The following is a 22,174-nucleotide window of genomic DNA, read 5'->3' on the forward strand; positions in this document are numbered from 1 at the left end:
GGGAAAAACATGCCGGTGTTTCTCAAGCTGAAGAAAAACATTCAAGCCTCAAGTTGCAGTAGTGAAGAATTTTGTGGGCAAACTATTGAACGATGCAGGAAGCATCAAAGAAAATAGAAGGAATACACAGAGTCACTATACTAAAAAGAATTGGTTGACATTCAGCCTTTTCAGGAAGCAACATATGATCAAGAACCAATGAAATTCAAGACAGAAGTCCAAGTTTCACTGAAGGCATTGGCGAAAAACAAGGCTCCAGGAACTGACAGAATACCAATAGAGATGTTTCAACAAATGGATGCAGCTGGAAGCATTCACTCGTCTATGCCCAGAAATTTAGAAGACAGCTAGCTACCTGGCCAACAGACTGGAAGAAATCCGTATTTGTGCCCATTCCAAAGAAAGGTAATCCAATAGAATGCGGGAATTCTCAAACAACATCATTAATATCACATGAAATTAAATTTTGCTGGGCTGAAGATAATTCAAAAACATTTGTAGCAGTATAATGACAGGGAACGGTCAGAAATCAAGTCGGATTCAGAAGAGGATGTGGAATAAGGGATATTGCTGATGTCAGATGGATCTTGACTGAAAGCAAAGAATATGAGAAAGATGTTAAACCCATTCTCATCAAGTCGATTTTGACTCACAGTGACCTTATAGGACAGATGCAAAAGCATTTGACTGTGTGGATCATAACAAATTATGGATAACGTTGAGAAGAATGGGAATTTCAGAACACTTAATTGTGCCCATGTGGAACCTGTACATAGACCCACAGGCAGTCATTTGAACAGAATGTAACCGATGTCACTGAGTTGTACATGTAGAAACTGTTGAATTGGTGTATGTTTTGCTGTGTATATCCTCAACAACAAAATAAAAAATTTTTTTAAATGCTTTTTTTTTTTTTTTTTTAAATGTAATGCACTAAAAAATAAGTTGGCCTTCTATTCCTGGCTTCCAGTTTCCTTTTTTTTTTCTGTTAAAAGTTATACTTTTTATTTCTAAAGTAGGCAAAAAATTAGTTCTTAGCTCCCTAAATAAGTATTTAATCTGAAAATTTTCTTGGCAATATTCTACCAAATCTTTAAGAGAGTAGAAAATTCTGAGGTGATTTCTTTTTCCCTCTTAATCTAAAGTTTAACACTATTAACATTTAAAACTATACCATTAAATATGACTTGCTTAGCATAAGCTAAATTAGAGACAAAGGAGCCCTGGTAGCACAGTGGTTAAGTGCTCAGCTACCAACCGAAAGGTGGAAAGTTCACAGTTCAAACCCACCAGCCAATCTGAGGGAGAAGGATGTGGCTGTCTGCTTCCATAAAGATTTACAGCCTTGGAAACCTTATGGGGCAGCTCCATTTTGTCCTGTAGGGTTGGTATGAGTCAGAAATAACTCAACAGCAATGAGTATAGGTAAATTAGAGACTACTGATGTAATAAAGAAGCTGTGGGATGTGAACTTTTTCGGTAAACAAACTATTTTGGGTAGCAACTATTGTGAGGATGGTACAAGACCGGGCAGTGTTTCGTTCTGTTATACATAAGGTCGCTATGATTCGGAACTGACTCAACAGCACCTAACAACAACAACAAATCTGTGTTTATATATAGACATAAATATACCTATGGGGCCCTGGTAGTGCAGTGGCTAAGAGCTAAGGCTGCTAACCAAAAGGTTGGCAGTTCGAACCCACCAGCTGCTCCTTGGAAACTCTATGGAGCAGTTCTACTCTGTCCTATAGGGTTGCTATGAGTTGGAATCGACTCAACGGCAATGGGTTTGGTTTTATATATGTATATAGATAGATAGATACAGATTATATATGTATATATATAATATATAGATGCTAATTTTAATATATCAAAGTTAGACAATAAGAATGAGCGTATATGTTGCGATTTATTCGGATGTGTGATTGACTGAACCCCCACATCCTCAAGAATACTCTGTTCCCAGGGGTCCTGCCAGAGCACGAACCATGGCTTATTTTGGAGAGGGCAAAGGACCCATCCATGCGGACAATGTGCAGTGCACAGGGAATGAGAGGTCCTTGGCTGACTGCATCAAACAAGATATCGGAAGGCACAACTGTCGCCACAGTGAAGATGCAGGAGTTATTTGCGATTATTTTGGCAAGAAAGCATCAACCAGCAGTAATAAAGGTAGGTCACCCTCCGAGGCCCTATATAAGGCAAAGAATACTAATCCCCAGTTCACTACTGTATGCAGTACTTTGATAAAAATCTCACGCGACAAGATGTTACACAATCCCTCATTCTTTGCGCTAGTATTTAAAGGCCATGGCTCTTGACATACTTCTATAGGTGAGGCTTACCCTGAGAGCAAAGTCCGGGGGCTAGAATGGAGATATAGGACCTTATAGTCTCTGATGGTGTAGTGGTTTAGTGCCACGGCTGCTAACTAAAAGGTCAGCAGTTTGAATCCACCAGGCACTCTTTGGAAGCGCTCTGGGGCAGTTCTACTCTGTCCTATAGGGTCGCGATGAGTCAGAATCGACTTGACGGCAACAGGTTTGGGTTTTGGTTTTATAGTCTCTGGGATCCTCCACTTTTTACACTTTTAGCTATTTCCGTACCATTCTTTATCTGGCTGTAATAAAAACTGCCAGACTTGTTGGTAGCCTTGAAGCATCAGAATTGAGATTTATGTCATTAAAAGAAAAAACGAGATGGAAATACAAACATGAATCATTGAAAGACACTTCTTTCACTCATAGTAATATTTTTAAACAATAGGGATAGTTTTAAAAGGGATTGCAAAAAGAAAATGATCTTTTGTGGGTTCTATCCTCTGAAGTTTAAAAAAAATTAAGGAAAATGAGACACAGTTTTTTGGTATTGTTGTTGTTTGGTTTAGGTATCATCGAGTTGGCTCTGACTCATAGCGACCCTGTGTACAACAGAATGAAACACTGCCTGGTCCTGTGCCATCCTCACAATCTTTGCTCTGCTTGAGCCCATTGTTGCCGCCGCTGTGTCAGTCCATCATGTTGAGGGTCTTTCTCTCTTTCACAGCCCTCTACTTGACTAAGCATGATGTCTTTCTCCAGGGACTGGTAGTCTTTTGGTATAGTGCAATAAACAGGTATTTCCGCTTTAAAAAATAGAAGCATCCTTTAAAGCTGTGGATAAATACGTATGGAAAAATCTATGGTCATATTTTATGAAAAGAACAATCGTCTATTTACCTGGGACATTTACAACACTGTACTTTGTTTTATGTTCTATTCATTTTATATATACATACATACATATATATATATGTATGGAAACCCTGGTGGCGTAGTGGTTACGTGCTATGGCTGCTAACCAAAGGGTCAGCAGTTCGAATCCACCAGGCGCTCCTTGGAAACTCTATGGGGCAGTTCTACTCTGTCCTGTAGGGTCGCTATGAGTCAGAATCGACTCGACGGCACTGGATTTTATATATATATATATATATATATATAGGTAGCTTGGTAAGCCAGTTTTTTTTTTCTAAATATTGATTACCACTTATTTTATTAAATTCTTTTCAGTAATTTAAACTATTCTTACAAATTGGATATAAGTAATTCTTTGGTTTATGTCAAATACGTCAAGCAGTAAATAAAATAGAAAAATGCAATAAATGTAAAATGTTTTATTTCCCTTCTACATAAGCCTGTTTTAAAATATGTACTACCATGATTTTGTTTCTTCATTCTTTCTACATTTGCTTTTATGCCTTCCGAGGGTTGTAGCAGTGTTGTTGATAGTGGTCATTGAGTCAATTCCAACTCATGACGGCCTCATATGTGCAGAATAGAACTGCTCTCTTGGGTTTTCAAGGCCGTGACCTTTCAGAAGCAGATCTCCAGGCCTTACTTGCAAGGCATCTCTGGGTATGTTTGAATCACCAGCCTTTTGGTTAGTGGTCCAGTGCTTAACCATTTGCGCCTCCCAGGGACTCCATATAGCAATGTCACCATCCCTCAAATCAAAAGATTTCCCTCTCAGATCAGTGTGGCTACAGAACCTGGCTTATTAACCTGTTGATTTTGTGTTGTGGTTCAGGACCTGCTGACTTCTGTTAAGGTGATTCAAACTCAAGCCACCTTATGGGATCCTTTTATAAATGAACTTCCTTTTGCTTTTCTTTCTTTATAACAGTGGATTTTATGGCTTTAAATAGGTTCTAGTTTCTTGCTGTCTGGTGCTTTGCTCTTGAATGACGCAAACTTTAAGTTTTGCTTACTTAGTATTACATCACTCTTTGTCATGGTATTATATGCATTGGTTTGGTTTGGAGCATTACTGGAAACTTATGTCTTTCTACTACCTTCTAATTAGCAGTGCCATTTACATCTCTTATCTCCTAAGAGATGAGGGTTAGAGTTTGACAGCATTCCTTGGAGATCATTTGGCAAATTCATCATCTTGGTACACATTGTTGAACCAAAGTGTTTGTCCTTCAAGAAATAGCTAGGGCTGATTTCCTATTGAACTCCCTTCTACCTGGTTATTATGAGACACCATTTGCTCTGGTTAGGTCTTCATGTTCTTGGCTCACCCCTCCCTTCACACACAAATAGGAAACAAAAAAGTGCATACCTATCCTTTATGCATAAGTGCTTAACCAAAGAAATAAAATACTCCTATATAAATTCTCCTACTTAGTGTAATTATTTGAGAGCCCTAGTGGCACAGTGGAAACCATGGTGGCGTAGTGTTATGTGCTATGGCTGCTAACCAAAAGGTCAGCAGTTTGAATCCACCAGGTGCTCCTTGTAAACCCTATGAGGCAGTTCTGCTCTGTCTTATAGGGTCGATATGAGTTGGAATTGACTTGGTGGCAATGGATTAATGTTTTTTTTTAGTGGCCCAGTAGCTAAGAGCTATGGCTACTAACCAAAAGGTCAGCAGTTTGAATCCACCAGCTGCTCCTTGAAAACCGTGTGGGGCAGTTCTACTCTGTCCTGTAGGGTCACTATGAGTTGGAATCAGCTCAATGGCAACAGATTTTTTTTTTTAGAATAATTAAGAATTAGTCATACCTTGTTACAGTCACCCTTCTTTTGTACAGCATGTTTTCATATATATTTTTAATTTAACTTTTTTGTATGCCATTGCAAATTCATGACCATTCACAAAATAAATTTATTTAAGCTGCCACCTGTATTCCATTATTCCAAGATGTTTGATAGCAACCTTTTTCCCCAGCAACAGGATACTTCAGGCCCATTCACATTTTATCCTGCCCTGGTACCTAGAATCAGCTACTGAAAGGCGCCCAGATCTTTTAGTGCAGAGGCATGTTAGAGGCTAACCCTGTACATTGTGTATACAATAGGCAAGTGCTACTGCTGTTGGACCACTTGTAGTGATGGAAAATTAGAAAAATATAGCTTTTTTTAAAAAAGATCGTGAGCTCCCATCAAGGTTTCCAATGCACATAACCTGCTTTTCTTAAGGTATGACGTTTCTTTAACCACTAGGATTTTCTGTTACATTGGTATTGCAGGGTCCTCATTTGGAAAGGGTAGTAAGAATCTTTACAATTTTTAAAACATGGAGATTGGAAGACGAGTGTGACGTGAGTGTTTCTTGGTGGTGAAAAATTTGGGGTCCAGGTGCTGGCTTAGTTCAATCTTATTGATCAAATTAATTATATTCAATAGTAAATCATATACTTTCTCATATTGTTCATCAGAAACATTTATGTAGGTAAGTTAATTAGATGCTTTGACATCAACCAATTTATTTCCAAGAAATTCCTATAGTATTTATTGTCAAGAGTCAATCAGAGCTTCTGGCTAGCATGAAATAACTGAAATTGTTTGAAACCCTGGGTCGCTATGAGTTGGAACTGACTCAACAGCAATGGGTTCTCTATAGTTCTACCAAAAGGCAGAAGGATTTGGCATTTTAGCTGGCCTTTGCCATCTCATCAAGGGTAAACCTACTTTGTTTAGTTCTGAAAACTGGGGATGTCTATTCTGCCTGCGCTGGGTTTTTTTGGGGGGGATTCTGACCTGCGGAGACCACTAGAACACTTCGAGTGTTCATTTAGTTCCTCTTCCTCCATGAAGTTGTACTCAGCCACCAAAGGAGGTGATTATTCAGTTTTTAAAACCCAAGTGCTGATTTATTGTACTATTCATTTAGCAGCAAGCACATAATATTTGTATTTGTGGAAATATGAATATGTATGGGTATGTGTACCCTTCTTCCCCCACTGCTTAACATGTATCCCCTAGGCAAAGGTGGCTTGTATCTTCACTGTGTAAATATTGGGACCTTGTCATTTCCACTTCTGTGCTGCTTTCTCTGATTCCCTCTTGGAATGGCTACTGCTCTTCTATAAGCTCATTCAGTTCTTTGGAGGTTTTCAAACCTAATTCCTTTCAACAGATAGTAAATGAATAATTATGGGCAAGTGTTTCTCTTTCATGCTACAGAGATGAAAAAAGATATAAAATAGGACTTTCTCTTGTGAAGCCTTGACTGTAGGAGAGTTAAGACAGGTATAACTGCTTATAAACATACAAGAGAAAAAGAAGTGCTACAGCTTTCAGTGGAGCTTCCAGACTAAGAGAGACTAGGAATAAAGCCCTGGTGATCTGCTTCTGAAAATCAGAAACCAGTCTGCAGCTGATCAGGAGGATAGTGCGAAACCAAGCAGTTTTCCATTGCATTGTGCATGGGGTTGCCATGAGGAGGGGCTGACTTTATGGCAGCTAACAGCAACAACATGGGGTGTAAAGGAGAAAGTGGTGCATCCTCTTGGAAAAGGGAAAATTTTCCTGAAGGAGTTTGCATTTGAGATAATGCTTTAAGAAGAGATGGGATTTTGTCATTTAGAGCAGGAGGTTTGGAAAATATGCCAAGTATAATGTACATCACAGACAAAGGTATAGAATTAGGAACATGCTGGCAAATGAGAAGTCCAAGTTGACTGATTAAATTGAGATGTTCAGGTTGGTTTGGTTTGATTCATCAGGCACCATGCTAAGTTCTTTATATATGTTATCTCATTGATTCTCCACACATTCATGAGAAGTGGGTATTATACCTATGCTGAAGAAATTGAAATATAAAATGTTAACTAACTTGCTCTGAGGTACAGAAAGCAATTTGGCCTTATTCTGGGTTCCTGAGAGCTGGACTACACATGAGGCTAATAAGTGAGGGCTGACCAAGCCAAGAAGGACCACCTGGTAGCCTGGTGTTCACTAGCCTCAGGAGGTATGATGTAATCTATCACAATCACATGGTGAGGCTGATAAAAGCCCTGAGCCCTAAGGCTCAGATGGGCTTCCCGATTGGTGAGAATATCTGCTCTTGGGAGGTTGCACGTTTCTAAAGACACAGAAGTTTCATTCTGGGAGCCCTCCCAGATCTCATCCAGTGTGTCTCTTCATTTGTGATAAATCTGTAATCAGACGTCTGATACACTCTCCATGAGATACTGTGAGTTGTTCCAGCAAATTATTGAATCCAAAGGGGCAGTAGGAGCCAGCAGTTCAGAATGTAGGGATGTCATGTTCACTTCCAAGCTTGTGGCTGGCATCCTGAAGGAGTAGTGGGAAACCGGCCCTAAATCTGTGGCCAGCAGGGTAGAAGGCTGGGGCATTGTGTGGATTCCTCAAACTTGCATCTGGTGTTTGCCTATTTGTCAGTTTTAAGGATGATGTCTTTTTCTAACTGGTGAGCTCTGACCCAGCTCCGAATGGCTATGGTCAGAGAAACACTGCATGGGCAGCTGGTCTGAAGGATAGTGTCCTTCTAACTTGTGAGCTCTAACTAGATCTGGGTGTCTAGGGTAGGAGAGAGTGTACTGTCTGGGCAGCTGGTGACAAGGATGGAGAAGTGGGAAGGTGAGGACTGGATCAGTCACCACACTTTAGGGACTGGATTCATGCTGATCCTTACTATGCAGTTGGTGATTAAGGCGGAATTTGCCCCGTACTTAGTGAACTTGCCCAATGTCACATGACTATCAAGTGGCAGAGCAAGTACTGGGACTCCGGCTGACTCCAATGCCTGGGTTACTAAACAATAGACTTTTCTGTCCTTCACTAGTTTGAATTGGATGAGTATTATTTCTCCAGCTAGAATTTAGGCTTTCTGAAAGTCCAGCAAAGTGCTGAGCTTATGAAGTGTGTGAGATGATGACATTTCACTGAATTTCACAGTAGACGTCCTTAAGCATATATGATAATAACAAATTATTATTTGAATCCTTCTACATAAAAAAATGTTTTAAATGTTCTTGAAATCTCTTATCTTGCGAAGTTTGATGAGATACCCTTAAACATAGCTTGTGCTTCAATTTGCTTAGCAAACCCTTTTCTTATATACCGTATGCGTCAGTGGAAATTCTGATCAGAACTTTATTCTGGGAATGAGTTTTGCTCCTCTGAGTTGCATTTTTTGTATGTGGCTTAAAACAGCATTGCCTGTGGGAAGTAGGTGATTTTGACCATCACTGCCTTTGCAATTCTCTTGTTTTGTTTAATGTTCCTGAATGCTAATGTAACCTTTCTCATCAGCAAAGAAAAAGATGTAGGTACCTATGAGAATGAGGTGCTGGACGGGGCCAAACCATTCAGCAGCCTGTGAAATCTCAGAGATGAATGGTGGGAAGCCCCATAAATTTCTTCATCTGTTTGCAAATTATTGTCTCCTTGGAAATTAAATAATTTCTGCTTTTATTATAAGAAAAAGTATCCTGTAATTTGCAGAGAAACAGCATTTTTAAAATAGAGGAGGAAGAAATACCTAAGTAACAATGTTTCACTTAGGTTTTTATTCCTCTATCAGCAATACAAGAAGCTCTGGTGGTACAGTGGTTAAGCAGCTGGCTGCTAACTGTAAGGTTGGTGGTTCAAACCCACCAGCCACTCCATGGGAGAAAGATGTGGCAGTCTGCTTCTGTAAAGATTTATAACCTTGGAAACTCTATGGGGCAGTTCTTACTCTGTCCTATAGGATCGCTATGAGTTGGAATCGACTTAACAGCAGTGTGTTTGGTTGGTTTTGGGCATCAGCAATATGATAGTTTAATTAATGACCTATTTCTGCTTCAGAGTCCCTTTCATCTGTGTGTGGTTTGAGGTTACTGCACCGTCGACAGAAGCGGATCATTGGTGGGAAAAATTCTTTAAGGTAAAACCTTCTTCAGAAGAGATTTTTCATATTACAGAATTATTTGTACACAGATAGAGTTACAAATTTGAAGTCCTCTACTATTATATAAGGAATTTATCTTATCCATTTTATTTTCTACATTAAGTACAGATTGTACCATTAATTTCTCTGTTCTTTGACCTGTATTTTCTCTGTAGAGACCATGTTCTTACACCACTAACCCCTGATTTATGAAATACATGTGTTGCTGGAAAATTACGTGACAGAACAAAATAATTGAATGGGAGACCTGGAAAAAAAAATATAACTAAAAATTTTCATTTAATTTAGAATATATTTATTTTACCCTTGATTCATGTTAATTTAATTTTTCTGTTTGTTTCTTGGGTTTAGTAATTATGTGGAAAATCAGCATTGTGTTTACTAAATTCTTCTTCAGACTGCTCAGGTGAAGTAGCGTGAGGAGAAGACAGTATATTTCAAATCACAAAATATATAGTGGACCAAACTTGTTTGCAAGAGTGTCAGAGATAGGTGGGATTTGCCTGAAGCAAATCTTTAGTGTTGCTTATATGCAGTCTGCTGAGTTGTTGGGACATCATTCTCAAAGTAGGAAGGGACTTTATGTCATCAAGACCCTTTTATACTGCTCCTCCCACCCCCAAGCCTCCTAATTCATTGCTTTAACCAGTATTTTTCTTTGCTTTTCTACCTTTTACCACTGTTGATACGTAGCAGGAATCTCTGGGTGGTGCAAACATTTAAGTGTGGCTGCCAACCTAAAGGCTGGCAGGTTGGGTCCAGCCAGAGGCACCTTGGAAGAAAGCCCTGGCAATCTACTTTTGAAAGCCCTGTGTAACACAGTTCTACTCTGACACACATGGGGTGCCATGAGTCGGAGTTGACTCAACGGCAACTGGTTTTTGATACCTGGCTTGCTTTCTTTTTAGGGGTGGTTGGCCTTGGCAAGTTTCCCTTCGGCTGAAATCATCCCATGGAGATGGCAGGCTACTTTGTGGGGCCACACTCCTGAGTAGCTGCTGGGTCCTTACAGCAGCACACTGTTTCAAGAGGTATGTGTCCACCCTTCCAAACAGCTCCTTTTAGCTTTTATTTGCCAGCTTTTCCAATCTCTTCGTGCTCTAAAGCATAGTAGGGATTTGTGTGTTGGAGCCAGGCTGTAGGCCTTCTGTCTTTCCCAATGACATTGTAGAGTGAAGGGGGTAACATAAAGAATAAAGAGAACCTCCAGGAAGCCACTGCTACCCTGGTGTTAAAGCAGACTCTGGGTTTAGGGAGAAGAGAAGATGGGTTACTGGAAGGGAGGCAGCTATGCAGTTACTCCCCCCAAGAACATATCTGTGGGCAAAATCATATCCTAATAGAGCTAGAAGAGACCTCAGGTTATCTACCTTATTTTTTCACAAATAACATGCACATCATACTTTTTTTTTGCCAACTGCGCACCCACTTACCCCAGCGTTATTTTCGTAAGAGCACTATGCCAATTTTTTTTACATGTTGCTGAATTCAATTGACATTAAGAAGACATAATTAAACTAGGAAATAAGCAGATCTAACATAACCTAATGATTTCACTTAAGATGATCTGATAGTTTTCACGTTCAGCTGTTGAGCTAATGCACTATAATTATCAATTTAAATTAATAGAAACAAGCCCACCGTTTCCACTGTTTATTTTCTGATTACTGGGGGGATCATCAGACTTGATCCATGACTTCTTGACCATGGCTTATACTTCTATTATATAATTATGATCAAAAGTAACATTTTCAGACTATTTTTGTACACATAAGCAGGGAATTAAAGAAAATGAATAGAATGAAAGAAAAATGAACAAAATGATATGATTTACCTGTAATATGGGAGGATGGGTAAATGAGGCTGAAATTCACTTTTGGAAATGTCAAGAGACACGCATGGTATATGCATGGGCACACCATGTGAGAACCACGTGTTATATGGGTGGGTGCGTTATTTATGTGGGCATGTTATTTGTGAAAAAATACAGTAGTTTTGGATGCTAAGGAATAGGTAGTTCACTTTTAGTGTTTTTGGTCTTTTGGATCTTGGTGTTTTATGTATTTAGTTTTCTCTATTTGTACCTTTTAGAAAGTCAGCTTGCATCTATTTCATTTTTGATTTTGTGTAATTTAGTCCTGATTATTTTCTCTTGTCCCAAACGTTTTTCCATCCAATCTGAAGTCTTCCTAGTCCAGAGGGAAGACCATGCAGAAGAAATCAGTGGGCCAGAGTCACAGGACTCGTGGGGGCAGGGCCTGCAATACAACCTGGCCCGCCTTTCTCCTTGTCCAGTGCCCTTTCTTAGGTCCTGTTAGGTGGCCATTTCCTCACCACGAATTTTGATGTTTAATGTATACTGATATTTAGCAAAATATTGATAATTTTTGAGGTAAGGTGATGAGCACATGAGGTTTCATTATACTGTTCTAATTTTATGTGTTTGAAACTTGTCATAATAAAAAGTTTTTAAAAACATGTACCATATTGTTGAAAAACTCTTTCAAGCAAAATTCGTATGTTTTCATTTGTGATATCATATGGTATGTACCTTTGTCTCATTATGTATTTGCAATCCATCCATGTAGATCTTGTTCACTCACTTTGATTGCCGTATGAATTTTAACTCCTATCATAGACTAAGGAGCCTTGGTGGTACAGTGGTTAAGCGCTTGGCTGCTAACAAAAAGGTCAGCAGTTCTTTGGAAACCCGATGAGGCATTTCTACTCTGTCCTGTAGGGTTGTTATGAGTCAGAATTGACTTGACTTTTAGCAACAGGTTTGGCTTTTTTTTTAATCATAGACCACAGTTCATTTATTCTCCTATTGATGAATAGTTGGGTAGTTTCCATTCTTTCACTATTAAAAAGCAATGTTGTAGTAAGTGCCCATGTACATATCTCATTGGGGATATATGTGGAACATTTTGCTGAATGTAGAGTATGGGCTCACTTCATTTTACTAGACAGTACCAATTTACTCTCTAAAGTAATTGTGCCAGTTTATATCGCAGCTATGTTCCTCTTTCCTCACATTCCCACCTAATGTGGTGCTATCAAAATTTGTAATTTGTGCCAATCTTACAGTTTTTGAATTTCCTTTCAGTTACATTTCCCCAATAATCTTTTCTTCTTTTGTAAATTCCTTTGCCTATTTTTTTTTCCTATTTGATTATTTGTCTTTCTGTAATTAATTTGTAAAAGTTTTGTGTATGTTTCATGTACAAAGTCTTTGTTGTTATGTGTTACAAATACCTTTTCCCATTTTGGGGCATGTCCTTTCACTTTCTTTATGGTCTTTTTCTTACAAACATACTTTAAATTTTAATATATTTAAATATTTGTCAATCTGTTCCCTTAAAGTTTTATAAACGCTTTTCACATTTTATTTTAAAAATTCCTCTTTAGTCCTATGTAGTGGAGATACTCTCTTTATTTTTTTCTTAAAAATATTTTTGCTTTTTTATATTTAAGGTTTTAGTCTAGCTATAGTTTATTTTTGTGTATAGTGTGCAGAAGGGACCTAATTTTATACTTGTCCTTATGGATAGCTAGTTTTCCCAGCACTTTTTATTGAATATTTCATTGGTATGTGCCAACTCTGCCATATGTCAAATTCTCATATGTTCTCGTTTCTAGATTCTCTGTTCTATTTCACTTGTCTATTTCAACAAATATTTATGTAATAAACTTCCATATTCAGGGTGCTACAGAGAATACAAAACTATGTTTTACATAGCCTTTGCCATTTCTAGAGTAATAATTGAGTTTGAGAGTCCTGTATTTTGGCACAGACAATAGTGGGGGGTCGGATCTGGTGTTCATGTGGTGTAGTTAGAGGAGAGAAGCTGGAAAGATCTGGGATGCCAAGGTAATGAATTTCTACTTCATTTACTAGGAACTGGGAAACCACTGAAGGCTTTTAAGGCTTGAAATATGATCAAAGAGGAGTTTTAGGAGGTAACTCATTTGGAGATATACTGGATAGATATGAGGGGTAAAATAAGGTTTTTAATCTGTGGGTCTGTGAATGAGCTGAAATTACATGAAAAATCTATGTGCCTTTTTCTGGAATGACTCGAATTTGTCCCTGTTGCCAAGTGATTAATACTAACTAGGGCAGGAACTGGAGGGAGACCAGTTATGTCTATTGTAAAAATTGAGAGAAAACATGTAAAAAGAAAGGAAGAGAGAGAAAGTAATAAAAGGCAACAGAAATCAATAGAACTTGGTGCAGTGTGGCAGGAGACTGAGATGTGGCCATCAAGGGTTCCAGTTCTAGCTCCTCCAGTTATTAATTGTTTAACCTAAACTCACTGAGCCTCATTTTTTTCATCTGTAAAATGAAGGTAATAACACATGTAAAAGCATTTTATAAACCAAACAAATGTTGGTTATTATTATGTTGGGGTTCAAAAAGAAGGAGCAATCAAAGAATATTATTAGCCAAAGTAGAGAATTTCTGGATGATTTTGTTTCACTTACTAGTGGAGAAAAAGTAGCAAACTGTGGAGAACATGGAAAAGCTTGTTTTGGGGTTTAGACTTCAGAAAAAATGATTCAGTGGGTTAATTTAGATTATCTTACTTATGTTCAAGACTCCTTGTCTTTCAAGTCTCTGCTAAAAGTTATAGCCTTAGATGTTCAAGACTTAAAGTATTAAAGTAGGAAAATCACACAAGGAAAAATTACACTTGAGGTTGAAAACTTTGATCTGACTTTTGGGTTCTGGGGGGCGGGGTGTCTATTTTTTATTTTCTTAGGTACGTGCCTGGATTTGTTTGTTTTTATGATCTTATTCCTCCTCCCATAGCCTGCTCCTTCTAGATTGTTGCTTAAAGTCAGTGATTCTTTCATTTGTGTTTATAAACTAAGTGTTTAGTATATCACTTGGCACATACTAGATACCCTTAAGTGATTGTTGCATGATGAAAGTGGGGGCCTAGTTGCCAGATAGTAGATATATTTAAGAATTTTGGCTCCTTTAGGGGATGGTGGTATTTTAAGCTTAGATCAACAGATAACTCTTTCTATATGTCATTTTGAATTTCTTCCCATTATCTGCACAGTATAAGATAAAGGCAGTTGATTAAAGAGTGGCATTTTGGTATGCTTAAGATTCCTTTCCGAAAGGTGGTGGCATAGTGGTTTAGCGCTACAGTTGCTAACCAAAAGTTGAGCAGTTTAAATCCATCAGGCACTCCTTGGAAACTATGGGGTGGTTCCACTTTGTCCTATAGGGTCGCTATGGGTTGGAATCAACTCAACGGCAATGGTTTTTTTTTTTTGGTTTTTGGATTTCATTGGTTGATTTTCTAATGTTGAACCATCCTTGCATACTTCATATGAGTTCTACTTGGTCGTGGCATATTACTTTTTTGATATGATGCTAATTTCTATTGGCTAGAATTTTGTTGAGAATTTTTGCATCTATATTTATGAGAGATATTGGTCTGTAATTTTCTTTTTTTGTAGTGTCTTTGTCTGGGTTTGGTATCAGGGTTATGCTGGCTTCACAGAATGAATTTGGAAGTATCCCTTCCTTTTTTATGTTCTGAAATAGTTTGACTAGTACTGGTGTAAGCTCTTCTCTGAATGTTTGGTGACGCCATCTGGGCCATGGTATTTTTTTGTTGGGAGGTTTTTTTTGTTGTTGTTGGTTTTTTTAAACCTTTTTGGTCTCTTCCCGTTATGGTCTGTTCAGATTTGCAACTTCAGTTTGTGTTAGTTTCAGTTGGTATTGTGTTTCTGGAAACTTGTCCATTTCCTCTAGGTTTTCAAATTTGTTATTGTTTTTCGTAGTGCTCTGTTACAATCCTTTTTATTTCAGTTGGGTTTGTTGTAATGTCCTCTATTTTATTTCTTATTTGGGTTATTTTCATCCTTTCCTCTTTGTCTCTTGTCAGTTTGGTCAATGGTTTGTTGATTTTGTTGATCCTTTAAAAGAGCCAACTTTTGGTTTTGTTGATTCTTTCTATTGTTTTTCTATTCTCTATTTCATTTATTTCTGCTCTAATCTATATTATTTCCTTTCTTCTGGCGGCTGTGGGCTTCTTTTGCTGTTCTTTTTCTTTTTGTTTGACTTGTGTAGCTAATGTTTCGATTTTGTCCCTTTCTTCTTTTTTGATGTGTGCATCTATTGTTATAAATTAACCTCTGAGTACTGCCTTTGATGTGTCCCAAAGGTTTTGGTATGATGTGTACTCATTCTCATTTGATTCTAGAAATTTTTTTATTCCATCTTTGATTTCTATTACCCAGTAGTTTTTAAGCAGGGTGTTATTCAGTTTCCATATATTTAATTTTTTTCCTTGCTCTTCCTGTTATTAATTTCTACTTTTATGGCATTGTGATGAGAGAAGGTACTTTATATTATCCCAGTCTTTTGGATTTCGTTGACGGTTGCTTTGTGGCCTAAGAGGTGATCTACTCTGGGGAACATTCTGTGTGCACTGGAAAAGAATGTGTACTTTGCAGCTCTTGGATGGAGTGTTCTGTGTATGCCTGTGAGGTCAGGTTGGTTGATTGTGGCCTTTAGATCTTCTGTATCTTTTCAAGTTTCTTTCTAGATGTTCTGTCCTTTACTGAGAGTGGTGTGTTCTCAAACTGTTATTGTGGAACTGTCAATTTCTCTTTTCAATGCTGTTAGAGTTTGTTTTTTTTTAGAGTTTGTTTTATGTATTTTGGGTGGATTGTCCCGTTAATCATTATATAATGCCCTTGTTTGTCTTTTATGGTGGATTTTGTTTTAAGGTCCATTATATCTGAGATTAGTATTGCCACTCCTGCTCTTTTTTGGTAGCTGTTTGCTTGATATATTTTTTCTATCCTTTGATTTTTAATAAATTTGTCTTTGTTTTTAAAGTGTGTCTTTTGTAGACATCATATTGATGGGTCCTGTTTTTTTATCCATTCTGTCTTTCTCTGTCTCTTTATGAGTGCATTTAAGCTGTTTGCATTCAGTGTAATTATTGATAGGTGGGTTTATTGCTATCATTTTGTAGTGCTATTTTTGGGGTGCTGATGTTTTCTTAGGGAATCCTGGTGGCGTAGCAGTTAAGTGCTATGGCTGCTAACCTAAAGGTCGGCAGTTCAAATCCACCAGGCGCTCCTTGGAAACTCTATGGGGCAGTTCTACTCTGTCCTATAGGGTCGCTATGAGTCGGAATCGACTCGACAGCAACGGTTTGGTTTTTTTGGTTTGATGCTTTCTTTGTTCTCCTTACTCTCCTGTGCAGAATTTCTTTTGTTTGTGGATTTTATTTCTTTTCGTTTCTTTCATTTTTGTAAATTTTGTGTTTACTGAGACTTTAATCTTTTTCTTCTTTATTTTGATGAGGAGGTTTCTTAACATTCTTTGTGGTTACCTCAAAAATTATCCCTGTCTTCCTAAGTTTGAGCCAGCCTCTTATTACTTGATATTGCTTTGACTTCCTCTGCATTTGAAAGTTCCGTACCTACAATGTTATTCCCTCTTTTATTGTTCTGACATTGTTTTCAGTTACAGACTGATGCCTCTGTTTCCCTGCTGTAAATCTTTTAGTTTTGTTTTATCCTTGAGAGTCATTACCTAGGTTGGTATCTGGCTGATGTGGTTTTGCGTCCAAGATTCAGGCTGTTTACTGATGTTGGTTCTCTAACTGAAGGGCTCCTTTTAATAATTCTTGTACGTTTGGTTTGGTGTTTACGTATTTACATATTGTGTTTATCTGGAAATGTTCTCATTTTGCCATCATATTTGAGTGAGAATTTGGCAGGATGTATTATTCTTGGTTGGCAATTTTTTTTCTTTCAAGGGTTTATATATGTCATCCCATTGTTTTCTTGGGTGCATGGTTTCTGCTGAGTAATCAGAGCTTAGGTCTTACTGTTTTTCCTCTGTATGTGACCTTCCATTTTCTCAAACCGTTCTCAGGATTCTTTCTTTGTCTTAGCTTTTAGTAAGTGTGATTATGATATGTCTTGTTGATTTTCTTTTGTGGTTCATTGAGCTTTTTGGATAGTGAGTTTTTTGTCTTTCATGATATTAGGGAAGTTTTCCGTCACTGTTTCTCCAATGATCCTATCTGTGTTTTCCATTTTCTTCCCCTGTTCTAGAACTCCAATCACTCACAATTTTTTTTGCTTTTGATTGTATCCCACATCCTCCTGAGGGCTCCTTCATTTTTCTTTGTTCTTTTCTCTGATTTTTCTTCAACGAAGTGATATCCAAGGATTTGTCTTCAATTTTATTGATCCCGTCTTCCATTTTTTTCAAGCTTGCTCCTCAAACCTTCTATGACACTGTCCATTTATGAAATCTTGCTGTTTATATTTTGAATTTCTAATTCCTGGTTTTGTATGATTTCTAGTTGTTTGCTTATTTTGATAGTTTGTTCCTGTGTTGTTTTCCTGAATTCTTCCATTGTTTTGTCTGCCTTTACCATGATTTTGTCTATTTTTTCCTTACATTTGTTTGCATTTTCCTTCATCTCTTGGAGAGGCCTGAATTTTAGAGTTTTGAATTTCTTGTCAGTTGGTTCCAGTACCTTTTCTTTTACTGGAAAGTCATCTGGTGTTTTATTTTTTATGCTTACTGGAGCCACCCTGTCCTGTTTTTTTTATATGGTTTTATATTGTCTACTGTCTTTAGGACATTCAGTAATTATTTTCTTCATTTATTGACTGTAGATTTGCTTGTTTCTTGCTGCATTTTTGTCTTATTTGGTTATGTCTGAGCAGGTGGGCTGGGTGTTCTTTGTTGTTTGGTCATCTGTGGGCATGATACTTCTCACCATTTTGTCCAGGTGAGCAGGGCAGGTCACTCAGCAATGGTGCACCAGGGCAGGTCAAATGGAGGGGGGATGGGGGTGAATTGTTTGCAGCATGTACTGGGGATGACAGGGCAGGGCCGGAGGGCAGTGCAGGGCACCATACAGTGGTCCACACCTGTGTTGCTCAGGGGAGTGGTGCTCAGCACACAGTGAAGATAGGCAGGAGGAAAGGGGGAGGATGTGATATGTGGAGCTAAGTGGGTGTGGGAAAGAAGCGAGAGAAACAGAATCCAAAAAAAAAAAAAGGTGCTGACAGAGGCTGCCAGGGAGTGATGCAGACCTGTGGAAGCTGTGTGCCAGTGGCTTTCTAGCTGGGAGGTGTGGTATAGCCTGTCAAGAAGGGTCATAGATGGCACATGTGGCTGGGTGGGAGAAAGGAAAGGAAGAAAAGAGAGAGAGAAATGAGAAGCTGGGAAAAGAAAAGAGAAATTAAAAAAAAAAAGAGAGAGAGAGAGAGAAGAGAGAGAGAGAAGAGAGAAAGGCACACATGGCCAGGTGGTCAGGAGAAAGGAAAGGAAGGAACATAGAGGGAGGCAAGAAACCACGAAAAAAAGAAGAAAAAATGCCCCCAGGCTGCTCACCAGTGTGGTGGTAGGGACTGAGGAAGCACCTCCCCACCTGAGTGGCACTGCACAGCCTGTCAAGAAGGAGTGGAGCTGCCACATGGTGCCAGGTGTCTGGGAGAAAGGAAAGGAAGAAAGGTAGAGAGGGACAAGAAACTGAGAGACGGGGGAAAAAAAAAGAAATAAAATGTCCCCATGGAGCCCCCCAGCATGGTGGTGTGGACCAGGGAAGGGATTTCCAGCTGAGCAGCATTGCACAGCCCATCAAGAAGGAGTGGAGATGGCACATGGTGCCAGGTGTTTGGGGGAAAGCAAAGAAAGGAAGGTATAGAGAGGCAAGAAACTGAGAAAAGAGATTAAAAAAGGCTCAACGTATGCCACTGGCGCGGTGGCGCGGAACAGGGAGGAAGCTCCCCAGCGTAGTGACACTGCACAGCAGCGGAGATGCATATGGTACTGAGTGTTTGGGAGAAAGGAAAGGAAGGAGGTGAGAGAAAGAGAAGAAACCAAAAGAGGCCAAAAAAAGCAACAGCAGCAACAACAAAAAAAAGGCACTGAAGGTCCCAGTCAGGGTGGTTGTGGCAAATCCAAGTGGCAGGGAGCTGCCATCTCCCCAGCCAAGGGACCTTGGCCTGGCCAAGAGCAGCGTAGGCTGTGCAGAGGTCAGAAGGGGTGGGTGGGAACGCACTTATTCCTGGTTACCAGATGCTCTGTCTCCTGCTGGAAGCTCCGTGAAGTTGCTTTCCCATACTATCTATTGGCTTTCTTTGGTGGCTTTAGTTCAATGTAGTGAATCTGGCTACATTAGCTGGTAGGGGCCTTTCATTACGTAGCTCTCCTCGTATTCTGTTCTCTGTCAGTTTCTTATTCTATTCGATGCTTGGTTGAGTTCATTATCCCTTTATTTGATGCTTAGGGTTCCAGGATTGACATTTGTCTTACTTAGTTTTTCAGGTCTTTGTTGTGGAGGGACAGCGTAGTCTTTCTGTCTGTAGCGCTGTGTTGGTTCCCAACTGTATATACAAAGATTTCTTGTTCATTGGGCATGCCTTGTTGCCTAGTTCTCACAGTGATGATTTAGACCAGTGCTCTTGATTGGCCATTTTTGAATAAGGCACAGATTATTATTACTATCAAGGTTATTTTATTGTATGAGATAAAAACTTCCATTTGTTTTGCCTTCAAAGGGTTGTTGTTAGGTGCTGTCAAGTTGGTTCCGACTCATAGCGACCCTGTGCACAACAGAATGAAACACTGCCTGGTCCTGTGCCATCCTTACAATCGTTGTTATGCTTGAGCTCATTGTTGCAGCCACTGTGTCAATCCACCTCGTTGAGAGTCTTCCTCTTTTACGCTGACCCTGTACCCTGCCAAGCATGATATCCTTCTCCAGGGACTGATCCCTCCTGACAACATGTCCAAAGTATGTAAGATGCAGTCTCGCCATCCTTGCTTCTAAGGAGCATTCTGGTTGTACTTCTTCTAAGATGGATTTGTTCTTTCTTTTGGCAGTCCATGGTATAGTCAATATTCTTTGCCAACACCACAATTCAAAGGCGTCAACTCTTCTTCGGTCTTCCTTATTCATTGTCCAGCTTTCACACACATATGATGCAATTGAAAATACCATGGCTTGGGTCAGGAGCACCTTAGTCTTCAAGGTGACCTCTTTGCTTTTCAACACTTTAGAAAGGTCCTTTGTAGCAGATTTACCCAATGCAGTGCATCATTTGATTTCTTGACTGTTGCTTCCATGGCTGTTGGTTGTGGATCCAAGTAAAATGAAATCCTTGACAACTTCCTTCACAGGGTAGTCACTATTTTATATAATGCTCGTGTCAGAAAAATCTAGGAATGATGACCTGGGGAGCATAAAATCAGGATGCAATTACTCAATTCCACTAGCCTTAGTTCCACCCATTTTAGTATGTCGTTTCCTTACATGATGCAGGTACTTTATTGGAAGCCTGACAGAGTTCTAGAATTCCAACTGTAATCTGCTTGTGTGCTCTACGTTGTTGTTGTTAGGTGCCGTTCAACTGGTTTCGAAACACTGCCCAGTCATGCACCATCCTCCCAATCATTGTTGTGCTTGAGTCCATTGTTGCAACCACTGTGTCAGTCCATCTCATTGAGGGTCTTCCCCTTTTTTGCTGACCCTCTACTTTACCAAGTGTGATGTCCTTCTCCAGGGACTGATCCCTCCTGATAATGTGTTCAAAGTATGTGAGACAAAATCTTACCATCCTTGCTTTTAAAGAGCATTCTGGCTATACTTCTTCCAAGACAGATTTGTTCATTCTTTTGGCAGCCCATGGTATATTCAATATCCTTCACCAACAACGTGATTCAAAAGCATCAATTATTCTTTGGTCTTCCTTATTCACCATCCGGCTTTCGCATGGGTATGAGGCAATTGAAAACACCATGACTTGGGTCAGGCGCACCTTAGTCTTCAAGGTGATGTCTTTGCTTTTTAATACTTTAAAGAGATCTTCTGCAGCACATTTGCCGGATGCAATGTGTCTTTTGATTTCTTGACTGCTGCTTCCGTGGGTGTTGATTGTGGATCCACGTCAAATGAAATCCTTGACAACTTCAATCTTTTCTCTATTTGTCGTGAATTTGCTTAATGATCCAGTTGGAAGGATTTTTGTTTTCTTTATGTTAAGGTGTAATCCATACTGAAGGCTGTGGTCTTTGATTTTCATCAGTGTAAGTGCTTCAAGTCCTCTTTACTTTCAGCAAAGAAGGTTGTGTCGTCTGCATAACACATGTTGTTAATGAGTCTTCCTCCAATCCTGATGCTGTGTTCTTCTTCATACAGTCCAGCTTCTCAGATTATTTTCTCAGCATAAAGATTGAATAAGTATGGCAAAAGGATACAACTCTGACACACACCTTTCCTAATTTTAAACCAGGCAGTATCCCCATGTTCTGTTCAAACAACTGCCTCTTGCTCTAAGTACAGGTTCCTCACGAACACAATTAAGTGTTCTGGAATCCCCATTCTTTTCAATGCTATCCATAATTTGCCACAATTTTCACAGTCGAATGCCTCTGCATAGTCAATCAAACACAGGTAAACTTTCTGGTATTTTCTGCTTTTGGCCCTGACCCATCTGACATCAGCAATGATATCCCTTGTTCTCGTCCTCTTCTGAATCTGGCTTGAATTTCTGGCAGTTCCCTGTCGCTGTATTGCTGCAACCACTTTTCAATGATCTTCAGCAAAATTTTACTTGTGTGTGATATTAATGATATTGTTCGACAATTTCCACATTCAGTTGGATCACCTTCCTTTGGAGTGGGTACAGATATGGATCTCTTCCAGTCAGTTGGTTAGTAGGTGTCCTCCAAATTTCTTGGCATAGACGAGGGAGCACTTCCAGTGCTGCATCCATTTGTTGGTATTCCATCAATTCCTGAAGCCTTGTTTTTCACCAGTGCCTTCAGTGCAGCTTGGACCTCTTCCTTTAGTACCATGAGTTCTTGATCATATGCTAACTCCTGAAATGATTGAACATCAACCGATTCTTTTTCACACAGTGACTCTGCATATTCTTTTCATCTTCTTTTGATGCTTCCTGTGTCATTTAAGGAAACCCTGGT

General features: G+C 39.1%; 1 protein-coding gene across 1 annotated transcript in view; it reads left to right on the forward strand.

The window, feature by feature from the left end:
• Positions 1-22,174, forward strand: part of PRSS12 (serine protease 12) — a 101,910-nt gene that overhangs the window by 63,600 nt on the left and 16,136 nt on the right. The window contains exons 9-11 of the mRNA XM_010590518.3: positions 1,970-2,175; positions 9,084-9,162; positions 10,095-10,217. Coding sequence (XP_010588820.2) covers positions 1,970-2,175; positions 9,084-9,162; positions 10,095-10,217 — 408 coding nt within the window. The remainder of the gene's footprint in view (positions 1-1,969; positions 2,176-9,083; positions 9,163-10,094; positions 10,218-22,174) is intronic.

Source organism: Loxodonta africana, chromosome 5, assembly GCF_030014295.1.
Source record: "Loxodonta africana isolate mLoxAfr1 chromosome 5, mLoxAfr1.hap2, whole genome shotgun sequence".
NCBI lineage: Eukaryota > Metazoa > Chordata > Mammalia > Proboscidea > Elephantidae > Loxodonta > Loxodonta africana.